General features: G+C 41.2%; 1 protein-coding gene across 1 annotated transcript in view; it reads right to left on the bottom strand.

The window, feature by feature from the left end:
- MAPK10 (mitogen-activated protein kinase 10) overlaps positions 1-22,347 on the bottom strand; it is a 314,249-nt gene that overhangs the window by 122,414 nt on the left and 169,488 nt on the right. The window contains exon 5 of the mRNA XM_067557119.1: positions 10,865-10,936. Coding sequence (XP_067413220.1) covers positions 10,865-10,930 — 66 coding nt within the window. The 5' untranslated portion in view covers positions 10,931-10,936. The remainder of the gene's footprint in view (positions 1-10,864; positions 10,937-22,347) is intronic.

Here is a 22,347-nt window from a genome sequence, read left to right on the forward strand (position 1 = left end):
TGGCAGTGTTTTAAAGGAAATGACCAAACCGGAGGATGCCTGTTTAGAGTGTTATATGGACTGTCTGATACACACAAAAAGTTACTGGACCCTACTTAGGAAGCAGACTATTTATAAGGAATCCAAAAGGATTAAGTTAGAGAATGGTGAGGGGCCCTACACACGATATCAAGCTTGTTAGCTGTAAATGAAAGTATCTCTTGAAAAGGGGCTTTGTGACTGTGTATGGTCCTTAAATATGATAAATGTTTTGATGGTACTACAGGTCTTTTAAATTAAAGTGTTTTTGTGAGAACCCACCTAGTGTGTCTTTGTGTATTTACAGCAAGACTCTGAAATGTGTGTAGGAGAGCAAAAACCTGAAATGTGTGTAGCAGTATCCTATGGGGGGAGATGAGGGGCAATATAAAACAGGGATGTTTGAGCCATGTGTCTGAGTACAATGGCTCTGACTCATCACCCCACTCCACTGAACTCCAAGGAGCCAACCTTTGTTTCCACCAGGGCTAGAGTTATCAGGTAATTAGGTCTGATGGGCCTCACTCTCAGTAAGGGAGATGGCTGAATACTATTGGATAGTTTAAATATCACCTTGGGAGTTTGTAGAACATGATTGGACAGTTTAAAAATAAAACCTCAGGAATTGGTGGGTCATTTTTTCTCCTAGCAACTCAAAGTCATGACAAGTTTAAAATACTATATTAACAACAACAAAAAAAACCAAACAAACAAACAAACAAAGCCTCCACCATACTTTCATATTTTTAAAAAAGCATTTGTTGTAATAACAATCAATGTTATTTGTAGAGTGTTTACTATGGTTGTGGTTCATCCATTTTATTTTTTAAATGTTTCAAGGTTCCAGTATATTTTTTATTTAAAAAAATGTGTTGTAAGAACAATCAAACATGTAAAAGTTATGGGTGTTTACTATGGCTGTGGTACATCCATTTTATTTCAAAACTTTTAAGCATAAAAAAAAACCCAAAACAAAAAACCCTAAGCCATTCATTGATATCTGCAAGGTCCTGTAGTCAGGAGAGGGGTACAAAGTAACATTAAGAACTGTTATGTATGGCAATTACTGTTTAATACTATAAGAAGGCCCTACAGTTTCATTCAAGCAGGAAAATATTTTTTTAAACTTAAAAATAAAAAAAAATACCCCAGTTGTACAGATCTCAAAAACCAGTTGTGCAGGTTACAAAAGGGAACATTTGGGGTGGGGTATCTAAATTCCTTAAATATTCATTAAATAAAAAGTGTAGTGATCAAATCAACTTGCTAGCTGGACTATGAAAGACTCAGAATGGTATAAAAACCTCAGCTTTTCTGGAGACTGTCCTTTCTCCTAACACACGCTATCTTGAACTGCTGCTGGACTTCAAGACTAGGTTTGTTGCTTATTCCTAACTCTGAAAAATGTATATATTATATAATGTTACTCTTTTGTTTATGCTATCCTTATTAATGATGATACATGTCTGTATTGCAGTGTGATTGCATGTGTGATTGCAGTGTGATTGCAGTGTGCTTAATGATGATACATGTCTGTATTGCAGTGTGATCCCTGCAAGGGCTCTTTTTCCCATTGTTGCCTGTCAGAGTGGGTGGCAAACTCATGTTCCCGCTATGTCGAACCTGTGCAGAAACCGAGTAGTGAGAGACGTGCACCCACACTGACAAGGAACAGGGCCTGCTAGGGTGTTGGTGCATGGTGAAACTGAATGCAGCTGTAGTGAAGGAGTACATGGTGGCAAAAATCTACAAAATCTGGCATTTTGAAGAAAAATCTGACAAACTCTTTTCAGGGTACATAAAATTACACCTGCATCAGAAACAAGAGGTTTCAGGATATCCCAGCTGGTGCGTGGGTGAAGAAAAACAAAATAAGTATGCTAATGATTTTTGTCAGAAAGAAGACATGTATTTATGCCCGCAAGAAATCACCATGAACCCCGCTAAGCATCAAATCGCTAAACTGTTTTTAAATTCTCTGTGGGGTAAATTTGGCCAAAGAATAAACCTGCCCAAGATCAGCATAGTGAGAGACCCCGATGAACTCTTTCAGTATCTGTTTTCCCCCAATTATGAGGTTTCATCCTGTGGGTTTATCGATGATGAAACAGCGTGCATATCTTGGAAGCACGCGAAAGACCACTACTTGGTCTCCAGCAATACCAATGTCTTCATTGCCTGTTTCACCACCACTTATGCCTGTTTCGAACTGTACAATCTGCTAGACAGGTTGCAAGAGCGGTACCTGTACCACGACACGGATTCGGTGATATTTGTGCAAAGGGAGGGTGACTGGAATCCTCTGGGGGATTATTTAGGGGACCTCACAAACAAAATCAGATCAGACAGATCAGCACATCACTGAGTTTGTGTCAGTTGGTCCGAAAACTTACGGGTACAAGCTGTCGGGAGGAAAGGCCTGAATGAAAGTCAAAGGGTTTACCTTGAACGTAACAAACTATGAAAAGATCGACTTTGACAGTTTGAAAGATCTGGTCCTGCACTAAAGTGCTGACCTGGGGGAAAGCACCTCCAAAAAGATAGAGGTGCAGCAACCCTCTATCGTGAGGAACAAAAAACAGTGTCAAATAGAGACAAAAGACCCTTAAGAAAATGCAGAAAGTCATTTACAACAAGAGGGTCCTCAGAGAAGGGTTTAAAATGCTGCCCTGAAAAATGGACACACGGTGGAAACACCCCTTTACTGTAATTCTCGCAGGGCCTAGCAACTGTGGGAAAAGTTACTTTATAAAAAATGTGTTGGATAACACCGAGCTAATGTTGTCTGTCATGCCTGAGAACATTGTGTGGTGTTCAGTTGTTGGCAGCCTCTGTATAAAGAACTGCTCGGTAAATATCCCTTTATCAATTTTGTAGAAGGGCTGCCCGATGCTTTTGACGATGACCATTTATTTCCTACCGATAAAGTAAATATGGTTATTGTAGATGATCTGATGAACACTGCTTGTGAAAGCAATGAAATTGAGAAAGCCTTTACCAAGTATGTGCATCAAAGGAACATGAGCATTATGTATATAGTTCAGAACGTGTTGTGTCAGGGAAAAAAGAGTTTCACGATTAACCTAAACACCAAGTACGTGGTTCTGTCAAAAAAAACCCAGGGATAAATTACAAATCGCCACGCTCACCCGGCAAATGTACCCCAGCAAGACACAATTCTTTCTAGAAGCTTTTGAGGATGCTACCAAAAAACCTTAAGGCTACCTGGTGGTGGATTTAAACGCTTCCACACCAAAGGCTTGTAGACTAAGAACCGATCTTTTTCCACCAGACTGGCCGGTGGTTTACACTTTGAAAAGAACAGCCAGGTATAAAAAGAGGTGACTTACCGGTTGGTCCTTTTTAACAGGAAGCAACAAGCTATTCAGAGGGTGTCTGTAGGAGTCAAAAAACTCTCCGCAGTCACGCTCCACTATGTATAAGGTGAGCCAGGGTTCACCCGGTTGGTCGTGCGGATGCATGTTTACCACCAAACCTAGGGGTCTCTGAGACTGCCTACCGCTGGGGAGCCAATCACTAGGGAAATATCTCAGAAACTCTCTTTCATGTAAGGGTCAGCCAATAAGACATGCGAGAGCTGCACGGTGTCCATATTCATATGTAGTCAAACAGAATGTTTCTCCTCTGATTTATCTCTATGATGTTGTCAAAAACCCATACATGATCAAATTGACAGTGACCGTCAAAGCCTTTGCAAAAAATATTTCCGCTCTCAGGTTCCCACTTTAATCAGGGAATAGTGGTCAGTACTTTCCTGGTCGGGAGACAGGTCAAAGGTAAACAAGGTGTAACCCTGTGCAAATTCCACATGATCAATTAGCAGCGCATGATCTTTCATGTGTTTACCAGCCGTCTGTACCAGATTCACGTACTCCCTCATGCAGCACCCGGCCTCGAAGTCCGGTTGCAGAGGCTTGGTTGGTATTTGTTCACCATCCACATACAAGGCTATAAAATTAATATTGTAATGTTTAAAGTGAACGGGGTTTTTGGCATAACTTCCGCTGAAGGCATCATTATCCACAAACCCCAGAACAAGCATTTTGGATAGCTGTCCCAAGAACAGGCTCTCCTGGTTACTGACCTGGCTACATGTGGGGATGCTAAACACTTTCATTCCCATGTGGTCCACCGGATATTTAGCATTAGTGGTGAGCAGAGCCTCAGCATGCCCCAGACGGACGCCCGGGGCGACCCGTACTTTCTTCACAAAAAGGACGCTGAGACGATGCACAGTTTATAGTCTTTGGCCGCAGTGCCCATTAAGCAGAAGGTGTCTTTACTGCGTGTCAGTTTAATTTTCACATCCACGACATTCAACAAAAGCTTTTCTTGAAAAAACAGGTCACTGTGTAGATGGCTCAACAGCTCTATCGTCCTGCTCTGGGCCATCAGATTTGCCCTCCTGACAAACTCTAGATTCTTGCCATCCAGCGCCATGTCTTCGTGTTGTCCAGGGGTGTCTTTGAAAAACAAGCCAGCAGAAAATTGTGTGGCGAGGATGTCGTCGCTGTAATTGAGCACTGATTCTATAAGGGTACTGTTAGGATAACAGTTGTTGCTTTGACTTATGAGGCAGTCTCCCAGCGTGACATCCAACTGGCTGAAAATAGATACCACGGGGTAATTCATCAGACCCACCTCAGTGTCCCGGGTGAGTTCGGTTCCGTCTCCCTTTACGATCTTGCAAAAGTGGTACAGAAGCATGTTGTTTAAATATAATCTATGCCACTCCCGGCTATAAAGAAGTCGAGGGAGAACGCCTCCGTAATGGCTGATAGCAGCGGCACCTCAATGTAGATGCTTTTCTCGATGCTGGTCTGAGTGGGGGCTATTTTAAACAAGTCTAGTTCAGATTTGGCACACTCTTCAGACCCACAGTGAACGAAAGCCATGTTGATTAAAATATGTCTTTTTTTACCAGGTGGTGAGCGTCTTTTACGCTTTCCCTTGGTCTTTCGCTTATGGAAAGCCCCACGCGTCACAACCTTTCTTTTAAAGGGTTTCAGGGGACCCATTCATCACATGTATGACGTTCCTCTTTCTCTTTCTCCTTTTAACGTACATCAGCCCCAACCCATCCTGTGCAGGCGGTACCACCACCTTCTCCAGAAGAGCCTGGGAGACATTGCCTACCACGTCTCTAGCTATGTTTTGAGCAGAGGCTTTGACGTGGGGTTTAATAATCTCTAACCCCCTCCTTAAAAGCGGTACAGCTTTTCTAAAGATGCTACATCACGGGGGACCCATGATAAGGACGTATCCAGCCTGGGCTCTGTAATAGTTGCTGTGGATGGAGGAGCCGCTGTAATTTTTTTAGGATCATGATAATGTTTTGTTTTGTTTTTTAGAAGCCTCACTCTCTCCAGGAACGCAGGTGCAGCTTGATGATCACCTTGCCGGAGCGAAATGAGACGTGTCTGTTCTGGTCTGTCTTTATTTCAATGGTGATGATGTCGAGGTGGTGTTTACTGACAGGGATGAAATGCAGTTTATCTTAGGTGATGGTGACAAACTCGTTGTTCGTTCCTCGGACAGGAACGCAGCTTAACAGGGGGAATGGAAAAAAACCCCACAAACTGGTGTTCCATAATGTCCATGTACAGATACAAAGAGTTGAAACCCCCTGTGATGTCTTCCGAGAAGGGGATTTTATGGACACTGCTCTTGGGATACAAACCCAGAATATTAGCCAGCTCTCCGCGTGTAGAAAACGTATAAGCAACATCGGCAGACTTAAGTCTAACTTTTCTACCCATAGTTCACCTTAGGTGCTCCGGGGTGACGAGCTATGGTGCTGTTCATATGAACCAGTAATTCAGGTATGGACAAGTACTAACCTCGTCATAGGACAAAACTCCATTTCTTATCTCCAAAGGTGATTTTGAAAGGGATGTCTTCATTGATATTGTTCCAGCTGTGCAGGTACTGTATTTCCACTAACCTGACCAGGCACCCAGGAGATCCAAGAGTTTGTTTTGGGGGAAAAACCCCAAAGCTGGCATTGCTGGGCAAAGTGATGTAAAAGCCCCCGTTGCTCATTTTCTTTCCCCTCTCTTTACAGGAGTAATTATTTTCTTCTTTCTAAATGTCGCAGAGTTGAGAAGCTTCCACCCAGTTGTTAAACTTCTCAGGCCACCCCAACCATTCCACCGGTAGCTGCTTTTTTCTCCCTTTTCCTTTCTCCGCTAGAACTTTTTCAATCCTGTAAACCCTGTCCCATTTGGGGTTCACTTTTTGTAATTCTTCGGGGTAAAAAGATCCAGCAACTGTCTCACCCGCATAATCTTTTAATGAGTATACAGGTCTTTGTCCCTTCATTAAGGCTTCATCCATTATGAATATCTCATCGGTAAACGTTTGTTCATAGCCTTTTTCAAAAGTTCCTTTGGTTTTAGATAGTCTCATGTGGTCGCCTTTTCTAAAAGGGACAACAACCGGTTTTACTTCTAAACCGTCTCCGTATACCATTTTCCACACCTTCAGAGAATTTGAGGGGTTAACATCAATGGGTCTGGTACGTATGGTTCTATGAAAGCGCCGATTGTAACTCTTTATAAACTCGGGTAACGTGTCGATGTAGTGAAAGGTGTTGTGGGAGGTAAAATATCTGCACATCCTAGATTTCAAAGTTCTGTTAAATCGCTCCACAACTCCCGCTTTGACTTCATAATTAGTAACATAATGGTGGATGCTGTGCCGCTTTAACAACCCACTTAAAGGTTTGTTTAAAAATTCTTTTCCCTGATTGCTTTATAATTTCTGAGGCACGTGACCTTTGTTGAAAATAGCTTTAAAGGCTTTGGCTGCTTCACCGCCCGTCTTGTCTTTGAGGCCTAAGGCCCAGGCATATTTGGATAGAATGTCTATCACTGTTAAGATGTACTTAAAACCGCTATTGTGTTTGGCAAATCTTTGTATATCCACCAAATCTGCCTGCCATTGTGCATCCACGTCTGAAATAACCATCTTGTTTCTTTTAAAATGTATTCGAGCTGGTTTGTGTAAAGTGTAAGTGTCCTAGTCTGAAAGCCAGGCTCTCTCTCCCGTGTTCAAAGTTTCACTATGCTTTTTGACCGCTTGAAAAAGAGAATTCACCCCTTCAAAGCTCCCAGCTTCCCCAAGGGTGTAATTTTTTTTTTTTAAATAGCCACCTGTGTTGACATGGCTGTTACTTGTAACACCTTTTTACTAACACAAGTATGGAGGAACATGTTCACGCTGACAAATTTAAACAATTTTTATTAACCTCCTGGTTTAACACACCCTTTTACAACGTCCCATGAGGGAATCTGAGCTGGTTCATTCTTCCATTTTGCTGTTTCCCTCTCAGATCGGTGTTTCAGACACAAGCAAAAACAGCTGATGCATGATAGACTTACTCCAACAGGGCTACCAATGTGTAGGTTCTCAAAGGCCTGCAGAAAGGCATCGTTGACCTGTCGAGAGATTTTCAGAAAAGAAATAACTGTAAGATCCCACATGGTTTGGTTTGTACCTACCCCCATCACGCCCCCATGCTCGTTCCTTTACCTGTGACACATCTTCTCCGTTCGCCTAGTCCATCGGCAACTCCCACGAACCGCCTTCCTCCATGGGGATAGACAACATGAGGCTGTCGGACTGCCTCACGATCACTCAGGTTTCACGTTCCAGCATATCCATCAACATCTGGACCAAAGGGCTGTCCTCAGAACTGTCGTTGATGCAGCGTTTTCTCCACAGGCAGTTAAAGGCCCCAGGAGCCAAAACAAATTCCATAGGCCTCACGGGAGTGGTGAAGGCGTCCATATTCTTCTCTCGGTGTTTTTCCATGAGCTGTGAACCACGTGGTCTCAAAAAAAAGATGCTTTAAAGGCCCTGAGACTTCCAGGACGGTGCTGCTGCCCGACCCACCATCAAGCTCCAGAGATTCCACCCCATCCTGATTGGTGCACCTTTCCCTTCTGGGACAGCCTAAGCCTGCTCCGACTGGCAGAGGGCTCACCCCACTCCTCCCCGTGCCCTTTCTGAGCCAATGCCACCCTTGGCGTTAAAATGCACGCCGATTGGTGGAGGGATTGCACCACCCATTTCCAGTCAGGTGTCCATTTGGGGTCCAATCCCGCTCTCAGGGCAGCCCCATGGGGGTGAAACCCTCTCCTACTGGTGGGGAGCGAGTGGGAGGCATTCTCAGAGGGGTCACACCACCCACTTCCGGTCTGGTGGCCATCATGACCCAGAAGTCATAACCCGGGGTGGGACCAGATGACAGGTGACAGGATGGGGTGGGATTTCTGGTGACAGGTGGGCGGGGCCTAAGGGGCAGAGGCAGGGCCTAAGGGCCAAGGGGGTGGAGCTGACATTTGATTGACGGTAGGCCCTTTGTACCACTTACAATAAAAATATTACTAAAGCACATAATCCAATAATGGAAATGTTTAAAATTATTTTTCTATAAAGGCATGAAAAATATCTTGTCTTTCACTGATTGAGTGAAACCACAGGATCATATTAGAGCCCAACAAAAAATGTATTAGACTGAAAAAGACTATTCAGGTACTTGCAGAGAACCCATGAGCACTGTTTTTGAGCTGTGGAGTAACAGAGGTCTCCAAGATGAAACAAAGATACCCCATGAAGAATGGCCTGATAAATGATTTGCACAAACCTTAGTGCTTTCACCCAAAGCAATTCTCTTTTTAATTAAGTCTACAACACACATCTAAAATAGCAGGAGTTTAGAGCAACCCAGATATAGTTACCCAAAGTCTAAGATAGTGTTGAGTGGTCAGCAGCAGGTTTCTGGTGACTAACCTTCCTCCTAGCTGCATGGAAGTGAGATGTCAGCCTCCAAGCATGCAGAAAACTTCAGCGTATGTACTTGGACTTATTTTTTATAGGCTGCTCAAAACAAAGCATGTAACTCACAGTGACTCCTTGCAAAATAACAATTTTCCTTCAGCAAGCAGCTTCTAGTCATAATATCAGCAAAAACTCATAATCAGGGAAATCACAGTGCAAGTGATGAGAAGCCTCTCTTGTAAATGGATGCATTATAATTGCATACAGCATTCTTCCTAGTGGGAGAGGAGAATTAGAACGTAAACATTCCTGTACAACTTTACTACGGACCTCAGTTGTGTGTGGGGGAGGTGGGAGGAGTTAGTCAGGAAATTATTTTCCCCCTATGAAAAATTTTACAAAAATGATTCTTTTTGAAAAAAATTTTGAGATTTTTTTTCCTCAAAAAAACCAAGAAACACTTTTTTTAGGCAATTGCAAACAAACAAACAAACAAACAAACAAACAGTGAAAATGGGATTTTTGGTGGAAAATGCAGATATGCTGAAATGTCATTTTACTTCAATAAAAATGTTTTGATGGAAAGTGCGTGTCTAGCTGTGTTAGGGAGTTATGGATGAAAAGTAACAGTAACTTTCTATGATGGTCACAAAACAGTGAGTCCGGATGAATTATGAGATGTTGCTAACTACCAAAGATGGTTATAGAACAAGGGAATGTTGAGCAAATAAGATCTATATGTAGATGAGGAACAAAGAGAGGCAAAATGCCTCAGGCAGAGGAGATGGGGGAAAAGAAAATATGTGAAGCAGACTGTCAGATTGAAAAATGAAATTATATGGTCCAGATTCAGATCCTGAACCTGAATGCCTGATGAAATGTAGAGAATAGGAAAAGATATTTGTGAAAGGAACCCGTTTTACTGCTTTGTATTAAATGCTGACATAGAACTTTCTTTTTTTACTTGATTTTCAGTTACTTGGACCCATTGTCATGTATTTGCTGCTTCAGTATTAAATGTAATGCTCTTTCTAAAGATGCAACACTGTTCTGACCTGTTAAGAAACACATATTATTCTTGTGATCACTCAGATTACTGGTACCCCATCAGACCATAAACATGAATGAAGGAGACAGCACTCAAGCACTAGTGTCATGCTACAGGAGAAGTGAATGGGAAATAAACACTCTCACTTAGATCATGTCTCCACAGATTTGTGGCTGCTGAACACGTATGAATGCTAAACTTCCCAAATCTAACTAACAGGACCAGAAATTGGACAACTTAATCCTCTTTTGTTCTGCACTTCATTTACTGAGTTTAGTTTAGCTCTGCAGAGTTTAAAGCATCACTACTGAACAATTTCAAGATCAATTTTTAAAGTACAGAATTGGCTACACTGCCATCTCAATACAGCCGAGCCTTAGAAAGAAACATTTCATTAAACCACACATTTTATACTCCATGCACAAATTTGGCCACTTTTCCTCACCTCTTAGTAAAGATGTAAAAGCAGAAACAATTCTACCGTGAGGCGTTACAATACAAAGGGTTTATCTGTATAAAGGCTGGAAATGAAATAAGAAAAATGTCTTAATTCAACCTTTTGGATATTTCTCTGCACGTCTATATGTGGACACTTAAGAGATTACTCTTCAGGAGATTAAGAGTGTCCTATTTTTATTCAATTTAAATTGGTGTGAATTAAAACCAGGTTTTATTATTCCACATTGTGTGTAAAAAAGTTGTTATTTGCATATAAATTAATCAAGCACATTCACTAGCACCATTACAAAGCACAGTCAAATTATTAAAAGCAAACATGATGGTCAAAATAAGTGAAAAAGTACATTCTGTGATGCATTATCTAGCTTTTTTATTGTGTTTTTCCACTTGTTAATTCTCACAGTTCAGTAGTGTGTATTGAGCCTCTACTGTAATTCATGTTACTAATTATTCTACAGTGTCAATACAATATGGATGGCAAATATGGAAGTCAAGTATATACTGTACCTTGTTTTACCTGTAAGGAACACACACCTGACAAAAGGCAATCTTCACATCCAGGGTAGGTTCACTGCAGTAGTACAAGAAATGGCGGCTCATAAATACCTACAATTAAAAAAAAAAAAAGTCAAAATCCCATGCTGGTTGCTGATTTGGAATTACAATCTCCATCCACTTGATTTCAGAGTATGAAAACAACATGTGAGTTATTCAGTCATATGAATAAAAGAGATTGGGTGGCTCATTGGATTGGTAATAGGCTCTAGAGCCTTCAAACCACTGGCATAGATGCTGGAACTATGGGCACTGGGGGTGCTGCCGCATCCTCTGGCTTGAAGTGGCTTCCATTATATACAATTTGGTTTACAGTTTGGTTCAATGGTTTTCAGCACCCCTGCTATAAAAATTGTTTCAACATCCCTGATATCTAGTAAAGGTTATCTGTTTAAACATAACGTAGCCTGGTAGTAACCTGAAAAGTCTGCTCTACATGCAACCCAGTGCAATTTGCAATTCCCTACACCAGCAGGAGCGAAATTGAGCCCTTGGATTTTAGTTGCCAGAACTGCAGGGATAGGGGAGTTACTTTTATTTGGTCTATTGACCCATCATGAGAGATTCTATGGCTCCTCCTTGAACTCCTAGTACTTATCTCACCCCTCATGTAGCATGTCGTTATTCCTTTTACTCAGCCTTAATGTGGTATGCTATAATTCCAATATGGAGCACCAAAGAAAAAAGCAGAAGTGCCATTAAGGCTGCTCAAATTAATAGCTGTGCTGCAGCAAAGACTGAAATCTCCACTGGTTCTCTTCCATGAATCAGGATTGCACTAAGGAAAAAGGCAAAAATCTTAACTGCACCAAAATAAAAAATCTTCTAGGTTGACAATAAAAGGAGATAAATATTGAAGAATTTCAATTTTCCCTTGTAAATATAGGAAGATTATTGTAAAAGCTAATCCTGAGAAATGCAATCATACTTTGATGGAGATACCACCATGGTCCTGAAATTCTACACTGTGGACTTGAGATACTTACTTGACTGTAATAACAGTGTATTAATGATAGGCTGAAGTATTGTGAAATAGTGGATACTGGAGTTATTTTACCTTATTCTGCCAGCACAGGGCTGAAGAAAACATGAAAAGAAAAAAGTGTCCAATAATGTTTGCAACCTGAATTGTACCATATGCTCCTTCATGTGCTTAACTTTTAATGAATTAATAATCTTGTAATGAAAAGTAAGTATGACTTTTTCTGCATCATGTTACAGTGTCTGAGATTACTGCCCCATTCCTCAATGGCTCATTGAGGAAGCTGCACATTCCACAAAGGGTTTGTTTATATATATATATATATATATATATATATATATTATATATACACACACACACACACACACACACACACATATGTATTTATAACAGTCATAATCTCACTACTTTCCAGAAAGCCAGCAAATCATTAAATTCTCTCACTGCAGGAGTTTAAAGACATGGCTCCATTTAGAAGGGCTATATACTGATACATTATCTTGATCTGAGCAGAACAAGAAACGATTTTCCTATCTCTCAAAAAGTTTCAAGGTTTCAAAATACTTCCCATTTCAATTGGGAAGAAAGCAAGACTTTACAATATTCTTCATGCAAAGAGAGAGAAAGAATCAATGTGGGAGACCTGGATTCAAGTCTTTGCTTGGTTATTGTGGGGTCTCTCTCTCTCTCACTCTTTCTATTTCATCCTGGACCTAAGAAACCCTTACTGGTGAAGTTTGACTGTGACTCTAACTAGCATCCCAATGCAAGAGGCTCACTGTTATCTGGTAGTGAATTTCAGTGACTAGTTCAGTCCAGTTCACTTATGTCAAACTATATCTGACACATATCAAGTATCACATATCACTGGAAAACTAATAACAAATTGATCATTCATATGCTTGCATGGTGTGTGTACAGTAATCACCCAGGCAATCATACAAACATGAAGGAAACATGGAGCTAAAATGCGTTTACCAGACAAATCTGGGGAGTGGGTAGATAGGTTTCTCCCATACAAACAACAACCCGACATGGCAAGTGGCCATTCATTTGCATCACAGAGGGCTGGAACAGATCAATTTGCATTTTAGTGAACTCCCATGAGGAAGAACCCAGCATGGAACTTCCTTCATCACCAGACTTCATGTCACCTTCCTCACAGCTACAATGAACTTGATTTTGGGAGGTAACCTAAGAATCCGTTTAAAAAATTCACTGAACTATGAAAGAGAGGAACTGAACGTTTTGAGCTTGGTGGGAAATCCTGACAGTGGGGTTGTCAGACATGTTGCTGGAAAGTAGCATGCTAAGATTCTTACTTTGAACCAAGACTAGCTTTGTTAAGTTTTGGTCTCTAGAAATTGTTTTTCACTTATTTGTTTTAACTCATTTTAACTTTATTATTTAGGATTTTAAGTGAGTTCATTCACATCTCCTTTTGTTTTACTTTTAACTTAAACCAACCCAGTTCTGTGTTTGAATTGAAGTGATTGTTAACTCCAGTTAAAGTAATAAACGGTGTATTTTGTCTCTTTAGAAGAACAAACAAACCTCATTATTCCCCTGAAAGGAAAGGGCTGGAGGTTGAAAAGCACATGATTTTAAGAAAATTCAGAACTGGGGAATGTTGTGATCATCTTGCCAAGTGTAACCAAAAAGCTGGTGGATACCAGAGTGTGGGCAGAGTGTAACAAACAGGCTGCTGGAATTACAGTTGATGGTACAGGGCCACATCACACAGACACTCAGTGCATACTTGTATGCTGGGTAGGAGCATCCAGACAAGGGACCTACAGCAGCAGAGCAATTTAAGGAACCCAGGGTTACAGGACATTCAGTGATAACCCCTCACTGGTCTGGATTGCACCCCGAACATGACACTGATGGATTTCCACAAAAAAAATGTTAACTTGAACAATTCCCAACCAGCTCTAATCTCAGGATCAATTGACAATGATTCAGTATATTATGACTGATGCGAAGACAGGGTCTAATAATGGAGATAAATGAAAGGAGGTGACAACATTTGGGAAATTTAGTTTTCTCACTGAGTTTGCTGCCTACGTATCAGAAAAGGCATTTCATGCTGTGCATGCATTGCTAAGGATGTACAGTGCCTCACTTTTCCACTGGAACAATTGTAACAGCTAACAGGCATTCTGAGAAGAGCAATATATGGGTGAATCTTATGAACTGGAATACGTTTAAGAATTTATGATGTTGTCCTCATATGCAGTTACTGCTTATAAAATAATGGAAGTATGATATGTTTTAACGGACTAAATCAATACTTAAATTCGTCTGTACTTAAGATATGCCAAACAAGCCACTAGAGAACTGGGAAACTCCAAATGTGCCCAGACAATGAAAATACACTACTGCGGCACAAAGAGCTATAAGACCCTAAGCACAGGGCAAATTTGCAAAGGGAAATCTATATAAGACGACATGTTTTTCCACAAAAGAATGTCTGTGAGCAGTTTCTTACATGGAATTCTCACTGTTCTCCCATTTGCTAACCTACAAACATATATTATATATAAAATACATAAATATTTATTCATTTAACCTTCTACTACTGAAAATACATTAACATTCAATTGCACAAATACATTGGGCTAGGACCCTCATCTTGTGTAAACAGGAACAGCCCCACTGAAGCAATCTGAGCTATGTCAATTTACACCATTTGAAGCTCTGCCCTACTGTTCACACCATTGTGCCACAACACATAGTAGTTACAACAAAACAAATGCTACAGAAAGGAACTATTGAGTAGGGGTCGGAGTATAAACCTGGGAGACAGCTCCACCTGTATACTAATCCTCTCTCTGACACTGATTCAGTATCCTTCTGACCTTATACAAAATCATCCAGCCTGGGAGGAGGCTGGAAGATGCAGCAGTAGTCATATCATAGAGAGTTCCTAAACAATGCAAGCTGGTGCAGAGCAGGATAACTCAAGGAGGCTAGTTTGGCAACACAAGACAAGATTTAGCCCTTACTCTCGATGCCTTAGTTTACAAATCTATGAAATAACGGGATCAAACCCCCAAAACCACAATCAGGATCAAGGCCCCATTGTGCCAGGAGCTACAAAAACCATACTGAAAGATACAGTCCCTGCACCAAAGATCATATGATCTAATTCAACTAAGACAAAACAAGTGAGCACAACAAATAATAGGAGGGAAGGGGGAGGAAGGAGGACAGTAAGATCAGGTGGTTACATAGGCTAACAGTATGTGCAACAGGATAGATGGGCATCATCTAACACTGTGTTTCTGGAAGTGTTAACTTTTGGATGAGATGAAAAAAAGAAGGCCCTGACCACAGTTGGACACTAAAGATCCCTTGGTGCTTTTCATAAGAAATGAGTTGTTAGCATACGTGTTCTGCCCAAATTTAATGAGAGATATGCTACCATGGCAAGGCCTCCTGGAGGAGGAGTACAAAAAAGATGCCTGTTGCTGAGAACAAGAAGAGACCTACAAATGAGCAGCAGCTGATGAGGATGGTCTCCAGGGAATAAGAGATTTGAAAGAACAGCAGTGGCTGTGGGGTCTCTCCAGTGAAGGGACCTTGGAGACTAGCAAAGAAGCCTGGGAGACAGCCCAGAAGGAGGCCTAAAGGCAGTATAGAAAAAAAATGAAGAGAAAGGCCAAGAGCAATATGGTAGTGGTGTGGTCTTGAAGCCTGGTGTTTGCACCTGTCCTTGTTTAAGTAACTTCCAGAAAGGGCAGGAGGAAGCCCCCTTTTACCTTTCTGCAACAATTGGGAAAGGGTGAAGGAAACATTTGCCTGGTACTGAGGGGTGAAAGACATACATTCCTTATCACATCTGGACTTTTGTGAAGCATTTAATTTGGACAGAAAGGCCAATAACCTAATCCCCAAAAAAATGTGGCATGGCTGAAACCTGATTCTGGGATGAGGTAAGGCCTGCTATCATACTCAGCCCAGATTGATTTATGAACTATGACAAGATTAAAACCTGAGGATGTAGGGCTGTAAACTGCAGAATTTGATTAGGGCTGAAGAGTATCCCATGATATATCAGAACCTGCTCCTAGTCCCATGATTTTCTCAATATTAAAGTAAGGTTTGTCACTTTAATTGTATAGGGAGGAAAATCAAGCATTTCTGCATATATCACTTTGCCATAGAGTATACCATATGTGTGCAGGGTGGAGGTTGAATGTACTGCATGTCTTTATATGGGTGTGTGGTTATGTATTCACATTGAAGAGGAAAAAAAATTAGTTTGCGCTGCATCAACATATCTGATTTAAACAAAGATTTTAGAAGATTCGTGGCTCGGAAGGAAAAATGAATTGGCTAATCCTCTCATCAAAATTATGCACACGTTTTCTAGCAATGGTTTTTAAAAACATTCATTTCCTGCTATGTGAGACAAGCCACCTTTTCATCAATTCATCTGTAACAGACAAACCAGTCTTGAAAAATGCTCATTTAAAAAAATTCATACTTCAGTATTGTTTTTAATATTTTCTGTTTTGAAAATTGGTTTGAATTATTCCATGCATAGTTCAAAGAGAGGTAGACCTTTCACCTTTACTGGAACACGCATGATCTGAATACTGAGTATAGTACATTGAATATCTAAAGTTTTACTAGAAACTACTTTTTCTGGATTATTCTGCCATATAAAGAAAAGAACAACAAAAAATTGCATGATACTGGCAATAAACAGCACCACTTTTAACTCAAACTCTTGAGCATTCCATCACAGAATGATGAAGATGTGACCAAGGTCTCACAGAGTTATGGATAGAAATTAGGATGGAATCCTTCTCTCCTAATTCTCAGTCCTGTGCCCTATTCATTGGGTTATATAGGCACAGTCTCCTCTATATGCAGTACTTTATTGTATGTCTGAGACAATCATAGAATATTAGAGTTGGAAGGGACCTCAGGAGGTCATCTAGTCTAACCCTCTACTCAAAGCAGGACTAACCTCAGCTAAATCATCCCAGACAGGGCTTTGTCAAGACACAGCTTAAAAACCTCTAAAGATGGAGATTCCACCACCTCCCTAGGTAACCCATTCCAGTGATTCACTACCCTCCTAGTGAAAACGTTTCCCTAATATCCAACCTACATCTCCTCCACTGCAACTTGAGACCGTTGCTCCTTGTTCTGTCATCTGCCACCACTGAGAACAGCCTAGCTCCATCCTCCCTGGAACCCCCTTTCAGGTTGTTAAAGACTGCTATCAAATCCCCACTCATTCTTCTCTTTTGCAGACTAAACAAGCCTAGTTCCCTCAGTCTCTCCTCATAAGTCTTGTGCTCCAGCCCCCTAATCATTTTTGTTGCCCTTCACTGGACTCTCTCCAACTTCTCCACATCCTTTTTGTAGTGGAGGGCCCAAAACTGGACACAATACTCCAAATGCCACCTCACCAAAGCCAAATAGAGGGGAATAATCACTTCCCTTGATCTGCTGGCAATGCTCCTACTAATGCAGCCCAATATGCTATTAGCCTTCTTGGCAACCAGGGAACACTGCTGACTCACATCCACTGTAACTCCCCGGGTCCTTTTCTGCAGAACTGCTGCCTAGCCCATCGGTCCCCAGTCTAACTGTGCATGGGATTCTTCCGTCCTAAGTGCAGGACTCTGCACTTGTCCTTGTTGACCCTCATCAGATTTCTTTCGGCCCAAGCCTCAAATTTGTCTAGGTCACTCTGTTTCATATCCCTACCTTCCAGGGTATCTACCACTCCCCCTAGCTTAGTGTCATCTGCAAACTTGCTGAAGGTGCAATCTACCCCATCCTCTAGATCATTAATGAAGATACTGAACAAAACCGGCCCCAGGACCAACCCCTAGGGCACTCCGCTTGTGACCGGCTGCCAGCTAGACATGGAGCCACTGATCACTACTCGTTGAGCTCTATGCTCTAGCCAGTTCTCTATCCATTTTATAGTCCATACTTCTTTAACTTGCTGATAAGAATACTGTGAGAGACTATATCAAAAGCTTTGCTAAAGTCAAGGTATATCACATCCACCGCTTTCACCACATCCACAAAGCCAGTCACTTCTTCATAGAAGGCAATCAGGTTGGTCAGGAACGACGTGCTCTTGGTGAATCCATGTTGACTGCTCCTGATCACCTTCCTCTCTTCCAAGTGCCTTAAAATGGATTCCTTGAGGACCTGCTGCATGATTTTTCCAGGGATTGAGGTGAGGCTGACTGGTTTGTAGTTCCCTGAATCCTCTTTCTTCCCTTTCTTGAAGATGAGCACTATATTTGCCTTTTTTCCAATCATCAGAGACCTTCCAGAATTGCCACAAGCTTTTAAAGAGAATAGCCAATGGCTCTGAAATCACATCAGCCAACTCGGATGCATTGCATCTGGCCCCATGGACTTGTGTATGTCCAATCTTTCTAAATACTCCTGAACCTGTTCCTTCAGCACTGAGGGATGTTCACCTCCTCCCCATTCTGTGCTGTTCAGTGCAGTAGGCTGGGAGCTGACCTTGTCTGTGAAGACACAGGCAAAAAAAAGCATTAAGTACCTCAGCTTTCTCCACATCCTTTGTCACTAGGTTGCCTCCCCATTTTGTAAGGGGTCCACACTTTCCCTAATCTTTCTCTTGTTGGTAACATACCTATAGAAACCTTCTTGTTCCCCTTCACGTCTCTTGCTAGCTGCAACTCCCATTGTGCTTTGGCCTTCCTGATTTCATTCCTGCATGTTCAAGCAGTATTTTTATAATCCTCCCTAATCATCTGACCAAGCTTCCACTTCTTATAAGCTTCTTTCTTGTGTTTAAGCTTACCAAAGACTTCTTTGTTAAGCCAAGCTGGGCGCCTCCCATATTTGCTATTCTTTCTGCACGTCGGGATGGTTTGTTCCTGCACCCTCAATAAGGTTTCTTTAAAATATAGCCAGCTCTCTTGGATTCCTTTCCCCCTCATATTAGCCTCCCAGGGGATCCTCCCCATCAGCTCCCTCAGGGAGTCAAAGTTTGCTTTTCTGAAGTCCATGGTCCATATCCTGCTGTTCTCCTTTTTTCCTTTTGTCAGGATCCTGAACTCTACCATCTCATGGTCACTGCTGCCTAGGTTGCCACCCACTTCTACTTCCCCTACCAAATCTTCCCTGGAAGAAGTAGTTATTAATTAAGGAGTAGTTATTAATTTCATCAAAATTTGTAATCATTAGGTTTCATTGCAAACCACCTCCAGATGTACTGAAAATTAGCAGATTGTGATGCAGGTCAACATATTGAAGATTAGAATTAAACCCCAAGTTGCTGGTAGATCTAACTCGCTTCTAAATGTTTTGGGGAAATTTATGGCCCCGATTGTCCCCTCCATAGTAAAAGCTAATAAAAGGGATTTTTTCCCCTTGGGACTCTGATCATATCATGAAGTAGTTAGTGGAAGGTGTTGCTCTCCCAAGACAAAGTCCTCCTATCCCCTAATCTGGTACATATCCTGGGATCCATAGGAGGCCAGGACCACGTTCCCAGAGGATGCGAAACCCACAGTGGCTCTGGCTCTCGTCCAGCTCCCTTTTAACCTGATTCCATTGCAGCTACACTACGAGGGACTCCCCTTGACTACAGCAGCTTCCAGAAGTGGGGGGAGTTGCAGCCTGCACTAATTCATTTTAGAGTATCTTCCATGAGCATAGCGGGGAGATGATGTGCCTCCCCTCATTCCAACTCGTCTCCCTGTATAAAGCCTGGAATACATGTAGCACCCTATGTCTAGGTATTGGAACAGTTCTGTAGAGACACCTAAAGCCCTTCTGCATGGAAGAAGGACAGCTCATGCATGGAGGCCACCTCTAGGTGCCAATCAGGAGAGGCATAACCTCGGTCTCTGTAGGCATATCTGCCATTATCAGTAATGGAGAGCTGTGTGCAAATTTCCTGCACATTTAGGCCCCCAGTTCAGTACAGGATTTAAGCATGTGCCTAAATATTTTGTTGAATTGGATCCTAAGAGAACAGACTGCTTGGTATTACCATCAATATCTGAAAAGTCCAATTTTTAAATTATAGTTTAAAAGTACTATCACAATCGAATTTTGTTAATGCTGCCATTTCTAGAGAATAGAAGATTGGCAGAAAGTTTGAGGAACCGGAAAGGAATACATAAGCCTCTGAGAAGTGAAATCTACAAGTAGATAAAAAAATATAACCGTGTGTTAATAATATAGAAGAGGAATGTATGTTTCTCCATTGGATCTATGCTATCACTAATTCTTGCTATATCTGGCAAAGTGATGGTGTGACTAAAGTAATTAAGTAAGTAAAATATTAGATTAAATCCCAGCAGAAACAGTTTATCTTCCACTAAAAAAACTTACAGTAAAATAAGAAATGATAGTACATTAAAGGCTTTAAAAATTAATAAGCTTCACTTATCTAATTCCTAAATAGAGCTGTTACAGCAGGAATGCTAGGAGGTAAAAAGAGAAGGGGCTTAGAAGTAGCAGTGAAATATGAATGTTTTTGAGGGTATTCATTATATAGGAAGAGTGAACCAAGTAGAGAGGTAGAGAACTCAGAGGCAGATTTACCTAGTGATTAGAGCACACAACAAAGAACAAGAAATTGATTATTTCTAATCCTGGCTCTAATGCTGGGTTGCTGTGTACTTTTAGGCAACTGATTCTGAGCCCAATTTTCAAGTCTCAGCTTTTAGATATCCAACCATATATCCCAAAGGTATAACATTCACAGGGGCTAAGTACCTGCAACCATCATTAATTTCAGCTGGCTCATGACATTTGGTAATCAGGATTTAAATGTCAAGTTGGGGACCCGAAAAACTGAATCACCCCTTTTACAAATAGGAATGATCAAAGAGATTACTTGTCCCTGAAGGAATCTCTGCACAACAGCTGGGAAGTCTGATTCCTGTCTTGGGTAGGCATACACATACCCATTCTGGTCAAGCTAGTATACTAAAAATAGCACTGTGGCTGCGGCAGCCTGGACTAGCCACCTGAGTACAACCTCACCAGACTCCCTGCATACATAATCAGTCAACTAGCCTGAGCTGCCACCTGTGCCACTGTGGCCACACTAGATTGTGGCCTTAAACACTAGCTCATCACCATTCACAAATTGAAAAACTAAAGCCTAAAGGACTATCACAATACTGCAATCAGGGTGTGACTGTGGTGTGTGTAAACATACCCCAGCTAGCTTTAAACTAGCTGGCCTGAGAGATGTTACGCTGCGGCAGCATAAACTTCAGTAAGTGCTAGCTGGCGGAGTAATTACTTAGGATTCCAGACAGGCAGTCCGTGCCAGAACCTATGTTACTGTACCATCCCTTCTCTGGTACCCAAGCTAGCTAGATTAAAGCTAGTTTAGGTATTCCTACACATGCTGCAATCATACCCTGTGACTGCACTGTAGACAAACCCAAACTGGCTATGACTAAGCTGTGATAGCAGACTGGAAGCAGAGGTAAGAAGTTTTTGCCGAGTTTCTTCCACTAGCCTGTCAATCTATTAATTAGTTTGTTTTTAATCTGCTCTACTTTTTTCTTTGTTTGCTTTTAAATGAAGCTTGAGTTAACAGCCGTGTTAAAACAGGGTGTGGACTTTTGCCTTCTCAAAGGTTCCCCAGCTGTTTTGGGGAATGAGGATTTAAAAAAAAAATATATTTGCAAAATTGTCATAGAGTCTGATTTTCACAAGTGCTGAGCCTTCACAACTCCAACTGCAATCAGAGACCCTCTGGGTGCACAGAACTTCTCAGAATCAGGCTCATAAAAAATTTACCAGCTCAAGGACAAAGATCTTCTTGCCTGCCTTTTAAACAGACTGCTTGGGGATGATGACAAAAATTAATGATATTTCATTCATTCTAGATGAGCAAAATTTTACAAGGGTATTACAGGGATTTTTTGTAACCCACTGTGAGCTTGATGGAATTTTCAGACCCCAGTCCAGACTTATTAATTCAGCCTTGCATATGGGACAGCAAGGAATTAACTCCTTCTTTACTGGACACACACAGGCTTTTCAGACCATATGACTCTACGTGTAACCTGTTTCTTATAACTACACATTAGAATTTTTAAATATAAAACATTTCCAGTGGAAAAGCCTTTCGTTCTTGAAAAATTCACTGAATTAATGGAAAGGTCAAGAATTATCTGATGAAATAAATATTCTGTGAAAACAAAAAAGCTTTTTACAAGTACTAAAATCATTGAAGGAATTAAAATAAATCCGAGCACACAATCATTGAAGTCTTTCATGGAAAAGCAAGTCTGAAGTATCTCTCACGTCAACACAGAACAACTCTTCAGTCTAAAATAAAAATTATTCTGTTTTTAATTGGGTAGACACTTATTTCCCATTATATATTCAATTCCTGTTTCCTTTGATAGTTAGGAGAATTTGAAGCTTTAAAAAGTTCTATTCTCAGTAATAAAGGAATATTCTAACTTAAGAAGAAGAAATAATCTTTTAC

Source organism: Emydura macquarii, unplaced genomic scaffold (genome assembly GCF_026122565.2).
Source record: "Emydura macquarii macquarii isolate MOO-44397 ecotype Brisbane River unplaced genomic scaffold, CSIRO-AGI_Emac_v2 contig_1790, whole genome shotgun sequence".
Lineage (NCBI taxonomy): Eukaryota > Metazoa > Chordata > Testudines > Chelidae > Emydura > Emydura macquarii.